Source organism: Dryobates pubescens, chromosome 5 (genome assembly GCF_014839835.1).
Source record: "Dryobates pubescens isolate bDryPub1 chromosome 5, bDryPub1.pri, whole genome shotgun sequence".
Classification (NCBI taxonomy): domain Eukaryota; kingdom Metazoa; phylum Chordata; class Aves; order Piciformes; family Picidae; genus Dryobates; species Dryobates pubescens.
The window spans coordinates 6,846,751-6,861,854 of record NC_071616.1 but is presented as its reverse complement, the minus strand read 5'-3'; the positions used below and the strand labels follow the sequence as shown (position 1 = coordinate 6,861,854).

At 43.0% G+C, this 15,104-nt stretch overlaps 1 protein-coding gene across 1 annotated transcript in view; it reads right to left on the bottom strand.

Moving 5' to 3' along the window:
• The window catches only part of MGA (MAX dimerization protein MGA), a 58,831-nt gene that overhangs the window by 15,824 nt on the left and 27,903 nt on the right, over positions 1-15,104 (bottom strand). Inside the window, exons 11-17 of the mRNA XM_054161508.1 lie at positions 14,928-15,068; positions 14,225-14,297; positions 12,337-12,857; positions 10,646-10,943; positions 8,252-8,926; positions 7,303-7,602; positions 3,454-5,114 (exon numbers count right to left, since the gene is read on the bottom strand). Coding sequence (XP_054017483.1) covers positions 3,454-5,114; positions 7,303-7,602; positions 8,252-8,926; positions 10,646-10,943; positions 12,337-12,857; positions 14,225-14,297; positions 14,928-15,068 — 3,669 coding nt within the window. The remainder of the gene's footprint in view (positions 1-3,453; positions 5,115-7,302; positions 7,603-8,251; positions 8,927-10,645; positions 10,944-12,336; positions 12,858-14,224; positions 14,298-14,927; positions 15,069-15,104) is intronic.

Here is a 15,104-nt window from a genome sequence, read left to right as displayed (position 1 = left end):
ATTCTCAGTGACAGTGCTGAGAAAGAAGGAGGGTAGATGGCAACAGATGTTGTTAGGCTTTACCCAAGCAAATGCCTCCTTTCTGGATCTGTCTTCTGTGTTACAACATCTGCAAATTTCACACAAGTTCAGAACATGCAAAAGTCTGTTAGAAGTTCAATCACCCCAAAAATATGTCACTCGCACTTTTTATTAAGCTTCCAATGTTATGATGATTAGAAGGGTATGGAAATGGTGTGAAAGTCCAGCTCAGGAAAAGAATGATTGGAAACCACCTTTTGGCATCATCTAAAATAAAACAAATTGCCAGCCACAAAAGCTGTGTTAAGGCTAGTAAGGTAAACAGGACGACGGGACTCATCTGTAGCATTAAAATACTACAACAACCCTGGCATGGTTTCGGCTTAAGGCTACAAGCACTTAGGTGAATGATTCACAGACACAGTCTAGGACTTAGCCCAGGCCAAGTAGTCATTCTCAAAGAGAAATTCCAGATGCAATCAACATGCCTTGGAGATCAAGAGTTCAGCATCACGCCCCAGACCATTGCACTTTGTTTGTCCAGACAAGAAGTCCTGATATTGATTAGTTTGTTTATACAGATGTTCTCAGGTGCTTTTATTCACATCACCAAATGCACAGCAATCAACTCTGCTAAGCTTCTTTTGAAGCACTACTTTGTAAGAAAAGCAAAAAAGCAAAGATACCATCTCAACAAGCATCTCTCTTTGTTGTTGAGTAGAAGTTCACAAGAGCCTCTCGAGTCAATTACACAAAGTTAACACAAGAATGTAATCTGAAGAGCATCAACATGCAAAATAAAGAGCAGTGAAGTTGTTACTGCAGCAAGAACTAATGTGGGGAAATGTACTAAAAAAATAAACAGTTATAGCTACTACAGGTAAGTAGCAATTATCCTGCATCTCCCTGGAGTTTCTAGGGGCTTTACTGGCTGTTTCCTGAACAATTAAAATCAGTCCATATTCCAAACTAGCAGCGAAAGGGCTGTCATTAGTATTTGCACTAAACAAAAGCACTAGTGGGCATGCATGTAACACTTTGCTTCTGTGTTTCCACTAGCTTAATGAAACAAACTTCCTCTTTATATGATCTGCTTACATGATCTGACTTCATCAAGCCTGACAAACAACACCAGTACAGCCTGTTCTGTAAGCACTATGCTGATAAAAGAGCACATCCTAGTGAAAAAGAACAGAGCCTCACTTAGATTTAAAGCTGAATTCTCCATTAGATACTGACATGCTAACTTCACTTGAAGGCAGCACAGGTTAAGAAGATCCAAAGTCCAGACAGGCTTTTACAGTCCTCCAAGATCTCATTCCTCTGGTTGCCAGCTCTACAACCAAAAGTAGCTCACTTATGTTTGTGTGAGTTTATGGCAAAGCCATAGCCCTATGGCTTACCAAACCTGAGAGTCAACCTGCATAGTAGGTTTCTGCCAAAACAAACAGTTCTTATTACCTCTTTCTTCCCCTGTTCATCATTCTTTTAGGACAAAAGAAAATACATCTTCAAAACACCAAACTTGGTTTCTCTGTGGCCCAGACACTCTATCACCTCTTGGCTTACCCAGGTTCCTAAGACTACCTTGTTGCCTGGAAAGTTTATCCACCATCAGGCATGAATCAGCTGTGGTTCTCAAAACCTGATGCTAACCCTGCAGCTGTTACTGAAGGACACAGGAGTTATCAGAATGTCACTCTCTGACTCAAGACAAGACAGCAACAGCTCACTTTTCAGCTTGGAAGAACTTCCACAAATTGCTCGTGCTTTCGATTTCCTCATCTTTGTGAAGCTGAGGTGTTTATAGAATAGAATAAACCAGGTTGGAAGAGACCTTCAAGATCATTGTGTCCAACCTATCATCCAACACCACCCAACCAACTAAACCATGGCACCAAGCACCCCATCAAGTCTCCTCCTGAACACCTCCAATGATGGTGACTCCATCACCTCCCTGGGCAGCCCATTCCAATGGGCAATCACTCTCTCTGCGTAAAACTTCCTCCTAACCTCCAGTCTAAACCTCCCCTGGCGCAGCTTGAGACTGTGTCCTCTTGTTCTGGTACTGGTTGCCTGGGAGAAGAGACCAACCTCAGCCTGTCCACAACCTCCCTTAAGGTAGTTGTAGAAAGCAAGAAGGTCTCCCCTGAGCCTCCTCTTCTCCAGGCTAAGCAACCCCAGCTCCCTCAGTCTCTCCTCATAGGGCTTGTGTTCCAAACCCCTCACCAACTTTGTTGCCCTTCTCTGGACACGTTCCAGCAAGTCAACCTCCTTCCTAAACTGAGGAGCCCAGAACTGGACACAGGACTCGAGGTGTGGCCTAACCAGTGCAGTGTACAGGTGCTAACACCTTGTCTGAGAAGAGTGAGCTGAAATATGAACTGAGTAGTCCATTTTCCTGGAAATTAAAATAGATCACCTAAAAGCCAGAGCTGTCAACTTGATTGAGTTATTCTGGATATGGTTAGCAGAAAAAGAAGTCTGATTTGGTTTTCACCTGCAAGAGGACTACATTTAACACAAAAGGGCTGAAAGAACTACATACTTTCCAATTCCTGAAGACACCAACATAATCTCTTCTTCTTTTGTTTGTTCTTCAGTCCTCCCCCAGGTTTCTCTTTCCCCTTTTATCTCGTCCGTTTACTTCTTATTTGACTGTCTCTCAAAACCTCAACTTCATAAATTCTACGTACCACCACACTGTTTCTTAAGCAACACACTGATCCAGAGGTATGCCACCAAGTTACACATGGGATTGTTTCCATTTGGGGGTGAAATTTGATGGAAATTCTATAAGCATTAAAATCTAAATATGATTTTACTATAGTAGCCACAACGTTTTACCCCTATTTTCTGACTTCCCAAGCAGTTTGTTTTCTGTTGAATGTGGCATGACAGCTTTCACGCACTACTTAAGAGTATTTCTGGATTTCAAGGGGAATGTAAGAGTATTTCTGGATTTCAAGGGGAATTTAAGAGTATTTCTGGATTTCAAGGGGAATTTAAGAGTATTTCTGGATTTCAAGGGGAATTTAAGGAGAAATTGAAACATTGCTTCCAGAAAGGAACATTAACTGAGGGCTACAAAAGTTAAGCAGAGGGAAACACTTTAAAGTAACAGAGATACTAGACTGGCTGCTACATTTTAGGATCACAAGTCCTATTATGAAGAACTAAGTAGCTTGAGTAAATACCAGAGGAAGACATGCAAAGGTTCTACTACATGTTGCTTCATGTAACTCCAGTTAGCTGAAAAATGGGCAGTTTTCACAAGGCCCCTACAACCCAGGCTATGAAAAAGCATGGAACTCAGAAGAAGTAAGAACACACACATCGCATTTTGTGTCTTTCAAATCCACGCGTTCTGACACGTCTGTTAGTTGAGTCAACAAAACAACAAATCTCCTCTTAAAACACTTAAATGCTTACCACTTTTTCAACGTCTACTTCCTCTTCACTTGGATAGTCAGAACCGCCATCCAGCATCTCATCAGCAGAATCATCAGTTTTTTCATCCTCCTCTTCATCCTCCTCTTCCTCCTCCTCCTCCTCCTCTTCCGTATCATCGGCAGTGACGTCAATAATGGGCACGTAAGTACTTTTCTGATACCTGGGCTCCTGTGTCTTCCGCTGTGCTGCCAGGAAGTCACTTTTCTCAGCGGTATCAGCCCTGTTTTCCACCTCCATTCTATTTTCTAAAGCAGGTACGATGCTGGATATTTTGCTCCAAGAACTGTTGACATGTGTTACAATATCATGACCTGCTTTCAGTCCTTCCTGACAATCAAAAGGAACTTGTACTCTGTTGTTACTGCCTTGCAGCTTGACAGCATGCTCTACACCTGAAGCTTTAGCGTGCCCTCTTGCTGAACTGGTTTCATTTTTACTTCCTATTTTCTCTCCTATGATTTCTACTTCTGTAGAGTTGTTGTGTTTCTTCCTTTCCACATCTGGCTGCACAGCATCACACTGACGTTCTTGTTTGTTCTGAGACAGTTCAGTTCCTGCCTGTTCTGTCTTGTTGTCCAGCTGTGTATCTTGCTCTTGACTCTGTGACTGCCCAGAACTCGCTTTGTTGTTCTCCACCTGTGTTTGTGAATCACCTTTCTCCTCTTTTACTGGTTTCTCTTCCTGCTCAGCATGTATTTGTTCCTTCCCGTCGTTCTTCAACTGTGTGGTCTCCTGATTCTCAAGGCTCTGTGGATGTGCATTATCCGGAGAAACGACTGGAGACTGACCTGAGGGCTCACAAACAGTTTCAGAGTTAGTTGAAACAGCCTCCACTCCAGTTTCAGAACTGACAGAATCCTCCTTTTCATCAGAAGCCTCTTCCTCATCATTTGGCTTCTCACTAATGTATGAATGGTCAGATGATACAACATCTACAGAAACATCATGCTGAGAAGCGCTATCATCACAAGAACTATCTGGCATCACTGAGTCCTTCTCTACCACCTCTAACACAGTGGAACTTTTATCAGGTGCAACTGTGTCAAATGTGGACTCTTCGACCTCATAGGACTGGCTAACTGGCAACTCATTTTCTTCTTGTTTCATACCTGACACTGTAACCTCAGGCTCCGTAACTTCAGTGTCATCTGAGTGCGAAGCCTTCCCATTCTCCTTCTGCTGTGCAGCACCTGAGTCTTCTTTCTTACATATTTTCCTATAATCTTTCTTCCTCTGAAGAGATGCAAAATGGTTGAGAATGGAGTTTGGCACAGTTTTCTGTCCTGGGAGCTGAAGCAAAGCAAAACTACCGGATTGTAAAGGTATGATATTAGCAGTGGTAGACGGCACACTACCTGAGCTGCAGGTTATTTTAGACTCGGAAGTGGTTTGATTTGTCACACTGCTAGCAGCCGGAGGAGAGATCCTCAGAGTCAGAGTGCCTGCCTGCGACACAAAGCTTGTTACTGAAGGAAGAAGAGAGGATGCTTGAGTGATTGCAGTAGATGTAGGGGATAACTTGGGTACTGCAGCTTGGACAGTCGAGCTTGTGGCAGTAGTGGAAGACAGAGCGGTAGCGGGAGGCACAAGTGGCTCAAGAGGTTTAGAAGGTGTAGGCAACCTGATTCCTACAACAGATCCTGTGAGGAAAACAAAACATCAACTAGTAGTTACTCAAAGCAATCTCCTCTTCTTTTAGTTTTAGTATTTGATGCTGTCTTTTAAGTAGCCAGCATTCTCAAGGATCAGAATGTAATCAGGCATCCCAGGCAACCAGCAACAGAACAAGAGGACACAGACTCAAGCTATGCTAGGGGAGGTTTGGGCTTGGTGTTAGGAAGAAGTTCTTCACAGAAAGAGTGATTGGCCATTGGAATGGGCTGCCCAGGGAGGTGGTGGAGTCACCAACACTGGAGGTGTTTAGGAGGAGACTGGATGGGGTGCTGGGTGCCATGGTTTAGTTGATTAGATGGTGTTGGGTGATAGGTTGGACTCGATCTCAAAGGTCTCTTCCAACCTGGTTAATTCTATTCTATTTCTATCCCATTCCAATTCCTATCCCTATCCTATCCCATCCCAATTCCTATCCCTATCCCAATTCCTATCCCTATCCTATCCTATTCTATTCCATTTCATTCTGTTCCATTCTACCACAAGTTCTGGTTGGAAAAGCCCTTAAGAGCATCCAGTCCAACTGTTAACCTACCACTAAACCATACAGGGTGAAAGAGCTGGTACTACATAAAGGCATATGACCTGTTGAATTTTTGCATGGAACACCCCAATAAAACAAGTGGCTGCTCAAAAAAGTTAACAGATTTAACAACAAGTTCTAGCAATAAGCTTTTTAGACAAAAAGGACCTTGCATTTAAAGGCCTCTGCATTTTATTTTCCCATTTACTGGAAAACAGTAAAATGGGGATTTATTTTTTTAATTCATTCAAAAATATTCCACCCCCCAGCACCTCTCCAAAAAAGACTTCCACAGCTTAAAAACAAACTATGACAAAATTACACAATTATACTACAATCTTTTTCACCTTCTACGGCATTCCAGAGCTCTGTAAAACACAGGAGGAAAACCTCCACCACTGGCAACTAGTTTCTTTTGAACAGCAAAAGCCCAAAGCGAAAAATAATTCCTTGAACTTGTTGCCTGACTCTTTACTACACCTCTTGCTCCAGCTTCACCTAAGGCAGGCACAGGATTGTTTTCTCTCCTCCCTACAGTTTTATCTGCTGTGCTTGCTCTCACTTCTCTCTCTCTTTTCGACACCACTCTGCCTCTGTAACTTCAAGATGCTTCTTTATAAAGGGAGAACAGCAAAAACAAATCCCCCTGGAAAGTAAACATGCATTTAAAGGGTAGTTTATAAACATTGCTTACAAATACACACAACAAAATACTCCAACCACCACCCTACCTAACTTCTGTCAGACACCTGCAATTTCTAACTCTTTCAACCTTGTCTTCAACTACGCACTAGAAAAACAGCTGAAAACTTATTTTTCTCCTCACAGTGACTTTGTACTGTAGGGTAACATTTTATCTTGGTTTCTGGTAAAAGCATTAACTTCTCTGCAAACCAAACCAAAACAGAGCAGCACATCCACTGAGACACAGGTGACAGTTCATTCTTTTAACAGAATCTCCAAGAATAATTTTTTTTTGATCAACAGAATTTAAGTTATGAGAGTACAGTGAACAAGGCTCTGTTGCCAGAGGTTCTTTACTTGCTGCACAGAACTCCCAGATTCTGGTGACTCTGCACTGTCTGCATTTTAGACACATGGAATTTAAGTTCATAGATTCATAGCATGGGTTGGGTTGCAAGGGACTCTAAAGATCATCTAGTTCCAACCCCCCTGCTATGGGCAGGGACACCTTCCACTATACCAGGCTGCTCAAGGTCTCATCCAACTTGGCGTTGAAACGCCTCCAAGGGAGGGAACATCCACAACCTCCCTGGGCAACCCATCCCAATGTCTCACCACCACACACAGTAAAGCATTTCTTCCCAATACCCAGTCTAAATCTACCCTCCTCAAGCTTAAATCCATTCCCTCTCATGCTATCCCAATAAGCCCTTGTTAAAAGTCCCTCCCCAGCTTTCCTGTAGACCCCTTTCAGGTACAGGACAGCTGCCATAATGTGCATTGCACTGAACAATTACACTATGTTCTTCAACCACTCAAGCAGAACCAAATTAGGACACTGTTTTAATTACTTCCATCAGGAGAAGGAACATCAGAGAGGTGCTTTTACTGCATTGTTAATTTCTGGGTGACACACTGGTCAGTCAAGGAAGAATCATTGCACTTTGTACCTGGATTGCGAACCATCATTGGCTGCACGTTGGGCTGGGCACCTGCAGCTCGAAACTGCTGCAGGGGGACAAGCTGAATTATCTGCCCATTAGGATGCCTGAACAAGTTCACAGCGCCGGGGCTCCTGAGGGGCTGAAGGATCATCCTCTGCCTCTGAGTCTGCTGTGTGTTGTTTAGCAGCCGCAAAGCAGGAGATGTCTGATGCACAGGAATCAGCAATAACCGAGGACCCAAGCGTTTCTCCGTTCCAGGAGACAGCTTTGGAGGAGTCTTAATCCCAGCTTGTGGAGAAGCATCTTCTGAAACATTCGAAAAGGCATATAAAAATCAGCCTGAGACAACAGCCTATAAAGCAAGTGTTATTCCTGATGAAAACAAGCACAAGTGTTTTGGAAACGACTGGATCTCTTTAAATTTAAAACCAATTTTTTTTCACTGACAGAATGCAGGTGGAACCAACCAGGCCAAAATCACAGTATCACAGTACATCAGAGGTGGGAAGGGACTTCCAGAGATCATCAGGTCCAATAGTCTTTTCCAGGTGGTTCCATCAACATTTCTCAGCCATGACTCAGAAGAACTCTGTGTCAATGATGAGAGAGTAATTTCACATCTACTTCTTGGACTCTATGCCAGCTGTGAAATTCTAGCAGTTACAATTGTGCTGTACATTTCTCTAATGGGACAAGGAAGAATGTGAGACTCCTAGCTCATTTCATAGCAGTCACTGACCAGACAGCTACAGTTTTTCCCTCTTCTATTAGCTCAGGCTGGAATAAAACAAGCAACTTAAAAGATTACATTTCTTATCCTATTTTGGAAAGGAAGGTAAGGCAAGTGAACCTGTATTTAAATTGTGTTTGACAGCTGCAGCCTCTCCAGCTATGAAGAAGTCAGAATAAAACCAGTAGGTGTTTGCAGCAATAACCCAAATCACCTAAGCTTTACCTTTTTTTGGAGTCAGTGAAGGACTTGAATTAACTCCAGGTAGTATAACTGGAACAGAGCTGGGAGAGGAAACCGGTGTGGTCACCACAGATGCTGCTGTTGCAGCTGTAACAGCTGTTGTTAATAAAACTGTAGAAGCTGATGTTGTGACAACAGGACAAGTAACAGTTGGTGTTGTTACTACAGTTTTAGGCAATAATGTGGTTGTTACTGGTGCAACAAGCCCTGTTGCTGATGCAGTGTTCACTGTGGCAGCAGGAATGATGGATGAAGTAGCAGCACAGGTGTCGATTACAGGTGCTGCAGAAGCAGCTGTGACTGCAATTGCAGAAAAACAGGCAGGTTCATTAATTGTTGCTTGGCTAGGAGTCACACCGGGACCTTCCACAATAACGGGAGAAGCGGCGATGGCTGCAGTGACCAGAGGAGACACTATGCACTGAGTTGGAGATGGCTTTGAGGGAGCTGCTGGAGCTACAACCATTACTGGTGCAGGCTTGAGAGCCAGCTTCCGTGGCTCTGACACAGGCAGGTATGTGCTCGTTACAGGCTTGACACTGAAATTCTGTGACTCTGACAAAGGGAGGCGTGTGCTCGTTAGAGGAATCTGCCGTAGGGCTCCGGCTCTGTTCATAACAAACTGTGCAAACATACCACCAGGTGAGGGTCGGGCAGCTGCAAATAAAAACTCACAGGTTACAATTTTTACCAATTCCCCCTGGGCCTTTCATAAGGAGCTACACTTGCAATTTCAGCATGAACCTGAGCCTTCATTTCCTTTGTACCTTGTAACTGAAAGCTTTATCACAGTCCCGAACATGCCTTACATATTACAAACGCATCTGCTTTATATCACTTCTACAGTTCTTTGGAGTGTTTTGTTGGTTTGTTTTTCCCCACTTCTTCCTGGTGACACAGAAGAATCAGGTCTTGAGGGGCTGTTCTGTATCGTGAAACTTTGAGCAGATCATTTTAATTACAGTGCAAGAAAACAAACACCTATGTGAATAATGGGCTCAAACTGCTTTCTGAACCACTAATTCTTGCTGTAATGGCTTGTATGATCTACATTTCACTGCTTCTTGGTTTTCATCCCCCTTTTACTGCATCCGTATCTTACGCAGCCATGGAGGAAAGGGGCAAGAGGGAAATTGAGTTTGCCGTGTCCCCTTCTTGTTGCAGTGACATTTGTGCAACAGAGCACTAGATGGGACAAACTTGAGCAAAGTCAAGTAATCACTACTGGGAAAATCCTTCCCATCTTTCCTTGCTCTCAAAGGCATCAGAATACTGCACCTACATCACTGCAGATTCAGACAGGTGAGTAGAACAGCAGAGAGATTACAGAGCAATTCCAACTTAAATATTGTAGATATTCATACATCTTTAACCCCAAAGATACCAGAACACTTATACAGGTAACAACCACTTCACCTTCCAATGAAATGCATCCATCTCTTTAATACTGCATAAACATACAAAACAAGTTGCTTTATTTTAAGAGGGAAAAAACCCAACACACCCATTTACACAGCAATAAAAGTTTAGGCAGAAAGAAACAAAACAAGCAATCAGAAATTAAAAGTTTTGCCAGGACACAGGTAACATCCTTTTCTCTTGCAAAGTTTCTTCAGATCTTTAATTAACGTGTGGGTGGATGGGCACTAGGTATCTTTTGTTTTGTTGTTCTGAAGTCATGCAAAACGTAACCGTTAAAGGCAACTTTCTTTCTTGGCACGCTGGGGTAACCATTTCAGTACCAACTCAGGCACAAGGACCACATGCTTCTTCCAATACTCTTATTTTCTTTACACAAAGTGCTAAGTCCAACCCTGTTTAGCTTGTGAAATCCAATGAGGTTACAGGCTAGTGTGGTTATCTGCTGCACACCTGTCGTCTCACTAATCCAGATTTGGACCATCTTGTCTTTCACTGCTGCTTCACGCATCGCTGGTGGTCACAAGAACTCCAGTTTTAAGTGCAACATCATCAGAAAGACTAACAGTGAAGAACCACAGGTTAGAGTGATCCTTTACTCAAAATAGTTTAAGTCATATCCATGTTTGATGAAAGGAATTAAAATCACAGTAAGGAAACTCTCAAGACAAAAATCCAAGCTTAACATTCAGTGTGTGTCCAGCCACTCTTCCTTGTCTCTTCAAAATATGCTCTAGTAGCATTAGTAAAGTAACAGTCAGCATCTGTAATCTTATTCTGAAGTAAATAAAAAAAACAACTTTCTGCTTTAAAGAGGTTATTTATTGCAAAAGTGTCTTAGGCAAGGCAGCCCTAGGCAGCATGCTCTGCTGCACAGAAATCAACAGCAACGCTGTACACTCACTCTTCACTTCAGCTTCACGCAATGTAAAACACAGTAAGAAGTTTCCAACCTACCTATCTGTCTCTGTGCTGGGACATGGGCTTTCAGAGTCGTCACAGTGGGGGTTGAAGTAGTGCTGGTGGAAGATGTAGTATTGGGAGATGATGATGTGGGCACCTGGACTGATGGTGTCCCAGAAGCAGCTGCTTTACCATTGGATGCTACCTTGGTGATCACAGTACTGAGGGTTGAGATATCAAGTACTGTGGGTCGCAGCCTGCCTGCGATATAAGCTGCTAGCCGATTGGCAGGATGCAATGCCCCCATCTGTCCCAAAAGCAGTTTGGCCTGAGGATACCTTTTATCATTAACCTGAAAAAAGTGGAAAAGGGAAACTTTGTGAAAAGAATGCTAATTCACCACCTCTGGAGAGGTGTTTCATTTCGTGGGACTCCTTTTCTAAAAAACACTGCAATTCAGCATGGGAATTCCCAATTTCCTTACTGCCCCGGAAAACTTTAAACAACTTTGCTATACCCTCATAAAACAGATTTTAGATGCTACTCGGACTCTGAGAAGCAGAGTCCAAATGAGCACGTGGCATCACTGAAATCAGCTAGTGAAGCTAGCACCTATTTGTCCTGTCCCTCACTTATGCTACAGTCCTGTATAAAAATGGGTTGGCTAAAATCCTCAAACCTAACAAGCACCTAGCATCACAATAGAAAGCGTGTCATATACATTGGGACAAAACTCTGAAGAGCTTGATCAGCTTTTTTTCTCATCTGTACTGTTGTTTGAGACTGTAGTTAAGGAATAGTTGACTAACTTCAAATCCAGTCATAGTGGCAACTACCTGCACGCGAGATTATGAACAGAACATCTTTCTGAATGTCTGGCTTCGTGCCTAGTGATCAATACTAAGTTTTGCTAGTGTTGTGCTTTACTTTCAGGTAGTTTGATAAATCTTCTAAAAGCCAAATATATTTAACACACCACTACTACATGGTAACTGACTCTTCATACTGATCAAATTTATTTAAAGGACAGTATCTCCTCCTACATTTTTCTCTCCACTACCTTCTCTTTCTGAGGAGGCTGTATCTACAAAGTGTCATGAAAATAAATTATATGCTGATTTTCTAATTCATATGCCTTCTCTGAAAGTGGTATTACCACAAATACTTTTCAATGGAGAATACCTTCATCCTAGCCCCACAGTAGGTTCCTACCACTGATTCATATTGCCAAGCTGGCAGCAACAGAACTGCAGGGAAAGGGCTGACTTTGAGCTTAGCATTTTGCAAAGAGGATGCTGCCTATTAGTGAAGATTAACAGTAAGCTGTAGCAAAAGGGAATAGAATATTTACAGCTTCCTTTCAAAGTTTTGTCCCAGTGTACATTTCCTCAGGAAAGATTCTTTTCATGGCCTCTCACGGCCAGTAATTTAGAAGTATCATCTGAAACGGATCTGCAGGGAGTTTTTCAAAGCATCAAAAAGATGTTCAGAGAGGTTCTGTACTTGGGCCACCAAGCCTTAAATAGCTAAACTGACAAGCTAAACCATCAGACTTCACACTTCCAATGAGATTTCTTGTTACTAAGCCAACCTTGAAAGGAACAAGCTTATGGAGAAGGCAGGAGTGCCACAAGATACTAAGACTCCTATTCTGGACAGCCAAAAGACTGTTCTCTCCTTCAAGGAGTTCTGGGATACTGGATGAAACTGAATCTAATCTGCACGGTAAAGGCAGAGGGACCCACCTGAATCAAGCCTGAGGGGCTCATATTAGCTTTGCGTTTGTAGACGACCAACTTTCCCGCAGGAGTAATTCCCGCATAAAAAGGCAAGCCTTTGCCCCCATGCAACTTCTCCCGCACTTTGTCCAAAGTGTTTGCCCGCAAGGACTTTAGATTTTCTGAGGTTTTGCATGATGGCTCTTGGCTGCCAGAAGTCTCCAAGACAGGCACCTCAGGCTTCTTATCCTTGTCCTCGTGGGATGGCACTGAAATTTTCACTCTGGAGGAGTAGATGGGAAGGTGGCTCTCATCCTGGGCCTTGTGTTCCGAAGCCAACTCAATAATGAAGCTACCCACTTTGAGGTACTGTGGCGCATTACTGTTGATATGCTGTGATAACATGGTCAAGATCTTATTGTGATCTTCTTCCAAGTTGCAGTCAGAGATAATCTCGATAAGTTTGGTTGGTCCACCTGGAGTGGTGTGATGAACATAGGAGGTGGAAGAAGAGTCCACCTCACTATGGGAAGACCACCAGCTTTTCTCTGAGAAAGAATTGAAATAGGTTTCTGCAATACTGTGGGATTTCAATCACCTGGATATTCAAACAGTTTCATTCTGCCCACACCTCCACCCTTGTCTCAGCTGCAGGGCAACAACAAATAAAAGAACTGTTCAAACCATCACTTCCCCTTGCAGAGGTTCACCGACAAGCAAAACCTCACTGCAAAACTCATGTCACTATTTGTCACAGTTCATTCCCTGCAGCCATACCATCTCCGGTTGCATCCCATTGCATCACAAGCTAAACAAAGTTGGGTTGTTTCAGTATGTGGATGAAAGAGCTCCAAGCAACACCAACATGCAGTAGAGAGCATCGCTGGTTATTCAAAAGATGGCACTTTTCTCTTGGAGTCAGAAAAGAACCAGTGTCCTACAATGGCAAACATGCTGCTAGCAGAACTGTCTTTTGCAGAAGATGTGTATCAGGAGCATGACCTTTTGTTGTCATTAAAGATCCAAAGTCACTTTTTTGCAAAACTGGAAGGATGTTGACCCCTGTGTCCTGGCCATTTTAATTTCACCTACCAATTCACCAGCATTTTCTAGTTGTGTTAGTTTTTCCATTCCCATCCTTAAACGTAAAGTGCGCTGTTGTATACATTGAACAGTAAAAAAAATCCAGCTCAAAAAGGCAACTATATTTCATCAGTGGGTGACACACACAATGCCTCTAGGATACCTCTCATTTTAAAGTTCGGAACATGGTTTTCGCCACTTCAGGCCTAGCCTACTTCTTTAGGAACTTGAAAATCAACCCCAGTATACATAATGGAGCAAAACTTCAATTCAACCTTGCAACTTGTACTAAAAGAATTCATCATCAAGCAACTCTAAATGAAGGATTAAGTGCTCCCTTGTCCAGTGGAGACTAAGTGGAGAACATTAGGATCCCATCCTCACTGTACCACTACTTGGACAGTTAGCAACTCTTCAGTAACTACGAAGAAAAAGCCCCCAAAAGAGTCAAACCAGAACAAGTGATGTCCATTCCTTCACAAGTATCTAATTATCACTTGAAGACATCTCTGCTGTGCAGTGTTATCTTTTATTGCTAAACAAGCTACTGCAGTACCGGTCATTTTAACCTCTACGCACTGGATATTTAGTCTGCTGTACCTCCCATGTGTGCACAATTGCTTCAGAAAAGAGGAATCTGTAAGCACATTGTCAGGTTTTATTGACATTTGTAGTAACACCACCCCCCACCCAAATGGACTTTTGTTTCATCAGTAGCTGTAACTTTTGGGAAAACAAAAAACCCAACCAACACCAACACAAACACCACACCCCCCCCCAGAAATGTGGAAATACCACAGAGGTCGAATTATACTCAAGACTCAGCTCTTACCTTTTACTTTGTCAGGCTCTTTGTCTGCCTCACAGGTTGCTTTCTCTGGAGGCCGAAGCTCTGGTTCACGCTCCTGTGGGAGGAAAGCAACGCGAATTCATCCTGTGTATCTAACACACTAAAATACACAGTATCACAGTATCACCAAGATTGGAAGAGACCTCAAAGATCATCAAGTCCAACATGTCACCAAAGACCTCACGACTAGACCATGGCACCAAGTGCCACATCCAATCCCCTCTTGAACACCTCCAGGGATGGTGACTCCACCACCTCCCGGGGCAGCCCATTCCGATGGCAAACAACTCTCTCAGTGAAGAACTCTCTCCTCACCTTGAGCCTAAACTTCCCCTGGTGCAGCTTGAGACTGTGTCCTCTTGTCACAGACTATACTAGTTCATCACACTGTCACCCCCAATCATAAAATTGAGGCTAACTTGGACAATGTTTAACAATGAACCTTTAAGCCTCACATGATAATACACTTGGCAGCCAAGAATTTCCACAGACAAGACATTTGCTGTAACAGGTTAGGTTTACCAGCACTGCCAGGTGATTTAGGCTCCAGGTTCCACAGCCTTATCACCATCAGATGTAAATCAAGCCCTCGTGTCACCGAGGAGTTCCTGGGTTAAAAATTACTTCACCATGTACTATTTCAGCCTGTTCTATGATACATCTTAGTTACAGTGTGAATTCTTACCTTTACACTAGAACTCTGTGAATCACTTTTGACTTTTGGTTGCCTTTTCTCTGTTCTCTTGTGTTCGTTTGGTCGGACCCTTGCACAAGTCATCATACTTTCAAAGTACAAGTAGATAGGATCCTTGTCCTCCTCTCGAATCTACAAACCCACAAAAAACAATCACAAAAACCCCAA